We start from the raw sequence: 7,081 nt of genomic DNA on the forward strand, positions 1-7,081 counted from the left end.
AAGTCTTATCTTTTTAGGAGAAGGTGGCAATTGTCCTTCCATTCATCCTCCCTTCTGCTGGCACATGGTGGTTGGACAGAGAACTCTAAAGACCCTTTTGGTGTTGTTGCCCGTGCTTTGACTTGTAACAAAGTATTCAGAGAAAAAGAAACATAACTATTCTTGGTAACTTTCCTCATGCTGACGAACTTAAGGATCAACGTGTAATAGACATCAATATTCAGCTTAAAACTGATCTCTTCAGGGCTGTCCGCCCCAAACTTCTCTTTATTTTCTTCCACAGTGTTGTGTGAAGCTTCTTTGCCCGGTGATGTTGGCTTTAGGGCAGATGGATGGCACTAGGCAGAGCGCATTCCTCCTCAGCAGCCCCCCATTGGCAGCTCTACATAGCATGGCAGAGATGAAAACTCCTCTGTACCCAGCCTATGCTTTGCCCGGCCAACCGTGTTCCTCTTCTGCCTCCTCCTCATCATCCTCGTCCTCTTCATCTTCAGCCTCACCTTCTCCGCCACTGGGGTCTCCAACTCAGCTGTCCCTGAAGCATTCTTCCTCCACACCTCCTTCCTCGGTTACCCTGTCGTCTCTGTGCACTCCACCACCCCAGGTGTCACTAGCGACTCCTCATGGAATCCAGGACATACTGAGCAGACCAGTGATGCACTGTCTGCCCTCTCTAGCTGGGGCAGCCCTCACCCCCAACACTTCTGTCTCCCCGGCTGCTGTGGCCTCTACCTCCTCCCCTGCTAGCCTACTGGCAGGACTTCCTCGGTTTAGCAGCCTAAGCCCCCCTCCTCCACCCCATCCTGGACTCTACTTCAGCCCCAGTGCTGCAGTCGCTGTGGCCCGCTACCCCAAGCCTCTCACAGATCTCCCGGGCAGGACCCCAATCTTTTGGCCCGGAATGATGCAAAGTCCACCCTGGAGAGACGCCAGACTGGCTTGTGGCCCCCGTAAGTATTTCGTCCTCTTCTTGTTTATGCTTGTTAACTCCAAGAACTGTCGTACAAACTTCCTCCAAGCGCTACACTGTAGGCCTGGGACGGAGATCTTTTTCACATCGTGGCAATGTTTACTAGAAGTTTATTGTACACAATTCTAGCAAATGTTGCCATTAAACAAAAACATACTGTGAGCAGATCAGGAAATGTGGTCATATTTTTTATGAAATAATTGAATATTTTGTTCCAGAGCGATTCAAACACATCTCATTTATAATGTGCGCATATATATGTGCCGTATCAGCTGCTTAGGAAAAAAAGAACTGAAACTGAAAGTGTTTTTTTTTTAAGTTTTTTTTTTTAATATATATATATATATATATTTCTAATGTTTGATAAAGAAATATTAGACAATACGCAGGAAATAATCTGATTTCGGAAACGTGCAGTTTTTTCGTATACAAACTATAGCAAAGTTTGCTGCCCTTTCCACCGAACATTAAAAATAAGAAATGCATGAAAAGGTTTTAGTTACGTGTGTCGACCTATATGGTCATTTAGAAAATTGTCTTCATACAAATATGCATGCTTATACTAATCTTAAAATAAATGCAATAAAAGTTGTTTTATATATGTATGCATATACTAGATTTTGTTCACAGAACAGTGGAGCGATTGTAAAAAAATGAAATAAAAAATAAGATACTGTAGATAGAATTTTGTTTTGTTTTGTATTTTTTTTATTCAAGGTGGTAGATTGATTTGTCAATTTACAACTGTACAGAAACCCGCCATAGAAAAAGAAAAATACTGTACATCAGTGAGTGCTACAATGATCAGACCTGATCATTTTACTGTAAATATTGGATAGCTTTGTTATGTCATCTCTGTATAAAGAGACAATCAAAGAGAAAAACTGATAGAAAGATTACTGGGAGATTTTCATTTTTATTAGTGATGGTAATAGGTCAAATAATACACTATGCTGCTTTTAATATTGTGGCTGCGTGATTGAAAATAATAATAATAATAAAAATAATAATTGTTGATGCGTGATTTATATAACTAGTAATGATAGTAATGATCATCTAGGTTGTTATTATTATTGACATAATGGTTTTGTTGCAATGTTTGATGGTGACATGTGATATCCGTATGCTGGATACAGATGCACACCACAGATCAGTACATGAGCAGTTGAGCAGCCACTATTCTCTGCATGTTTCTGAGGAATAATGTATAAGGACTCAGTGCCTGCTTGTCGGATGCCTGTATTATCCCATGCATGCCAGTAACAGCTGCTGTGGCTTGATGTTTGCAGATCAGGGCTCGGTGCTCTTGGATAAGGATGGGAAGAGGAAACACACTCGGCCCACATTCTCCGGTCAGCAGATTTTCGCCTTGGAAAAGACTTTCGAGCAAACGAAATACTTGGCTGGACCAGAAAGAGCCAGGCTGGCATATTCGCTGGGCATGACGGAGAGCCAGGTGAAAGTAAGTGCTAGCGCCTATGGGCAAACTTTACACTGCGTGGCTAGGCTCTACTGTTCAGCAGTGCATGCGTGTCTTCTGCAATGTGTTCACCCACTCCGCTATTATTATTTATACTAATACAGAGCAAAGCAGTCCCTACATTGCAATGTAATTCGGATGGTATATCTCCCGTATCTAACTCAGCTGAAACTTCTCTTATTTCTTACCACCAACACACACCAATCAGGCACAGAACAAGCACAATGCAGAAGAATAAAGCTATAGTTAACATCCAAGTATATATATATATATATATATATATATATATATATATATATATATATATATATATATATATATATATATATATATATATATATATATATATATATATATATATATATATATATATATATATATATATAATTCGGCTGCTAGGATAGCTAACAATAGGGTCCATGGATGTGATGTAGAGTATCTGAGAATACAAGAGTGACTTGGGTGGCAGGGAGGGAGCTGCGGTCACCCGGGTGACTCTGGCGATGCGAGAAGCTCGTGCAGTTCTAGCAGTGCGGGGGGTAGAGGAGAGGTTTATGGTGGGGACACAATAACCGCTGGATCACCTGTTGCCATTGTCACATATGTGACTTGTGTCACTGTGTTATCTGCTGGCTCCCATTCGTCATGGTAAACGTCTGCTGGTGAATACACTACAACCTATTCACTGATCAGCTTCAGCCAGGATTCTGTCCCCCTGAATACAGCTTGGTGTGCACACCTGCTATGTGGATGCACTTAGCTAATAAGTGATGGGACATCGTAACGTTTTCTGCCTAACTATCACACCTCACATTTGTCATATTAAATAGATGTAATCTTTTTTCCAGGAGGTTTAATTTTTGCATTTATGTCACAGCCCCCCCACAAATGTCTCTCTCTTATCTTATCTTATCTGTACCCCATGCTTAGGGGTGTGGGGGGGGGGGGGGGGGCACAGCACAAATCATCTTGAAAGTTTTCATTCTAAGTGTGAAAATCCCAAATTAATGTAAAGTAATTAACACAGTAAAAAGTCAGGCATTATTTGTGTTTCAAATAGATTTTATCACATTTTTCATTCAATCCAATTCTTCGTGAACTGACTGCAACGCCTTTTATTCTCTTCACAGACTAATCAGAAATATAGAATTACGAATTATTTGTTTTTCACAATATTGAATATATTGGCTGAAGTTACTTAATTGGCTAGTACTGATGAGTAAAGTCCTAAACACTAGCTATTTTAGAGGAAGATACAGGCAGCGAGTTATACTTGAAAGGGTTTAATAGCAATAAGAGACAAGAGGGTGTTTTTGTTATCATTTAATATGATATTATATACAGTACAGTATTATGGTATGCATAACAACACCTTGCAAAATGATTAATAATAACATATGTATGATAATATTTATTGTAGTATAGCTATAACGATGAAGGTACAGGGGCAGAGGGTTATAGGTTTGCAGGATGTCACCCGAAGAAGGAATGTTTTTAGCTTTGTAAAGTTATCCCAGAGATTGTCTCTGATTGGCTGGCGAGACATTCATGTGCTGGACCGAATCACGCTTTTTTTCAGTTCTCTAAGCAGTCAGGCCATCAGGTGTCCGCTATGGGAAAATCTATAGAGGGCGTCCCTTCACAATTCTTCTTACAATAATAATATATACCCTGGATCAGCGGGCTATAAAGAGTGTAATGTGCTTTTACTGAATATGGTGCCCTGGCGATTTATTATACAAAATGCTGGTTGCTGAAATAAATCATTGTTATGTCTCGTGTCCACTAACCAGCATGCAAGTCAATGAGGGCTGATTTAGTAAAGGGGATGTGCAGCTGAGGAGAAATAAAGAGGCGATCTGGCACTTCAAATATCCAATAGGATGCGAGGGATTTCAAAAATAGGATTTTCTCTGCACATTTGGATGCTTGGTGCTATTCACTTCATTGCTGCCCAATTAGCAATCCAAGCCAATAACTTGTACTGCTTATTGCTCTGATCCTTAGTGGCGTGTTGGCTCAAGGGTGTCAACAATTCTCAGTTTTTGGAATACTACGATGTAAAGATGTAAAGAAAAATACCTGATTTAGAGTAACATATGTTATAGAGGCCTCAGTCATTTAAGAATTATGCTATCCGTATGCAGTATCATATTGCTCTGTTAATGTAGTAACGCTTTCTAACCTGAATATTTACTGGAGGTAACAGGTTAAAGGGCATGTTTTCCTTCTTGGTTGAACTTGATGGACGGATGTCTTTTTCAAAACTAAATGTTAACTATGTTACTAAGTTACTGGCAGCACTTATAAATGATTGTTAATTGCAAATATATAAATAAAAACACAATAGAAAAAAATATTGGTCTAAAGTCCGGAAATATTAATTGAGATTTATCAATAAAATAGTAGTAGACCATGCAGCTAGTCAGCACTCCAGCATTTCCGGAAGCCTCCTTGTTCATTCTGTCTATTACACTGTGCAGCATATAAAGGATAATGCATTTATATATAACCGAATCAAACACGAGTCCAAATGCTTTATGGAACTTTAGAAAACCTCCATAAGCCTCTGTAGAGAGTAGTGGGGCGCTGCGTGTAACACAGAGAAGTGACTGATTGTTGTGGCTTGCCTTGCAGGTGTGGTTCCAGAACAGGAGGACCAAGTGGCGCAAGAAGCACGCAGCAGAGATGGCCACAGCAAAGAAGAAGCAGGACACTGAGACGGAGAGGCTGAAAGGGACCTCAGATAACGAGGATGAGGATGATGACTACAACAAGCCCCTGGATCCCAATTCAGACGACGAGAAGATCACCCAGCTCCTGAAGAAACACAAGTCCAACAGCTCATTGCTTCACCAACAGTCTGAGAATGACAGCTCCTCTTAGAGGGCTGTGCGGAAACTGCCAACTTGGAACAATGACTAATATCATGGGGCAGTAGATACAGATGAGCCATGGACTCCTCTGCTCCCCTCTTGTCCTCCCATCAGCACTGCACCTGTAGCCAGGGCGAAATAAGACTTTTTATTTTGTGAGATGTACATATATTTTTCTAAATCCCAAGCCAATGAAGAAACCCAGACTTCAATCTGAACACGTTATCACACGACCTAATAAGCAGCACCTAGTCAGCTCACCAGCTGGCGGCTGATTTGGGCTATATTTTTTGTTCTTTCTCATGCTGAGTTGAGCCTCAGCTAAATCACCTCTTGGGAGAACAAACAATCCCAGAATCTACGTCCAGACTGCTCAGGAATTGGCAGTCCTAGCGATAGCGAAGGGTTCACTAAATCAACTCGTATGAGGGCTCTTGTAAATACGTAGTGAGTCACGTTGACCAGAGGTTACTCCACTGTGAATGTTTCAATGTAAAATAACCTTTTGTGTTAAAGAAAGTCAAAGAAGATAAAGGTAGGGGGAATCACGTGACCCCCCCCCCCCCCCTTTACCATTCCACATCTGTTACCTTTCGACCTATCCTGACCCTCTACCAAGTCTATAATGGGCAATGGGTTAGAGTGTGGTCTTTACATAACACCTCTCCCCATCTTGATTGATCACTTACTTTCTGTTTGGCATTACAGTTACACAGCCAATGGTATTTATTACTTATTTAAACTTATATTTGAGCAGAGGGTGGAATTCAGGCAATGTCGTTGACTCTTTATAGGATCGACCCACAATGCTTTTCTTTGCAGGAGGTTTAATCCAGGCTAGAAACCATATTGCAATATAAAACGTTCCTCTTTTTGTATGATAAAATTTACTATAGATATGTACATTGCGTTCTTTTTAATCTATAACTACAGTGATATATTGACATCTTAATGTCTATTAATTTATATAAAAGGTGTTTCAGTTCTAAAAGCGTAAAAAAGACTTTTGCAAATACCATAAAGTATATAATGCACTTTTTGTTTAAAAAAAAAAAAGAAAAGAAAAGAAAGAAAGAAGAGAAATCAAGGTCACTAGATCGAAAGATAAGGAGGAATTGCGGTCTCGTCAGGGATCTAATAAAACCGTTTGACCGATAAGATTTCCTTGGACATTTTGTTTGTATCTTTTTATTATTATATTATTATTATTGCAGCACTTTGTTTATGTTTATATGTGTTCATTATTCCAGGAAAACGTGATCTCTTCTTTCCACCCTAGATTTGTACCAGTTATGTCACTTATGTTTTCTGTACACTCTGCATTGTGTTATTTTAACACGCAAATTCACATGGAACACAATAAATGCTCCACTTCGTCAAACGTGCCATTTTATATAAAATAAAAAACATTCGATGTAGCTATTTGTTGTATGTACAGTACACAGAACAGCTGGGTATCAACGTGCAGACCACGTACAACCGCTAATATCACAACATATCAAGATCAAGGATGGCTAACTAAACCTCTTTAGAGAAATGTGGATATCCCTCACCAAAATCTACATGTAGGGCTAAGATTTAGCCTCCAAAATAGTCGTTTGCATTGTCATCTATTGTATATAGTGTGTGGTGTTTACATTTATGTTATAGCGTAATGATGATGATGGTAATAATAATAATAATAATAACATCATTATCGCTATTGTCTCGCTTATATCTTTAAAAAAATCAGAATCAAAAGGTGTTTAAAAGATT

At 39.5% G+C, this 7,081-nt stretch overlaps 1 protein-coding gene across 1 annotated transcript; it reads left to right on the forward strand.

The window, feature by feature from the left end:
- Positions 1–310: 310 nt before the first annotated feature.
- On the forward strand, positions 311–5,336 carry NKX6-1 (NK6 homeobox 1). The gene is made up of 3 exons (XM_068271127.1): positions 311–950; positions 2,260–2,432; positions 5,088–5,336. Exons 1-3 carry the CDS (start codon positions 311–313, stop codon positions 5,334–5,336), a joined length of 1,062 nt encoding a protein of 353 aa, XP_068127228.1.
- Positions 5,337–7,081: the final 1,745 nt, after the last annotated feature.

The sequence above is a fragment of the Hyperolius riggenbachi genome, chromosome 1, assembly GCF_040937935.1.
Source record: "Hyperolius riggenbachi isolate aHypRig1 chromosome 1, aHypRig1.pri, whole genome shotgun sequence".
In the NCBI taxonomy this organism is placed as follows: domain Eukaryota; kingdom Metazoa; phylum Chordata; class Amphibia; order Anura; family Hyperoliidae; genus Hyperolius; species Hyperolius riggenbachi.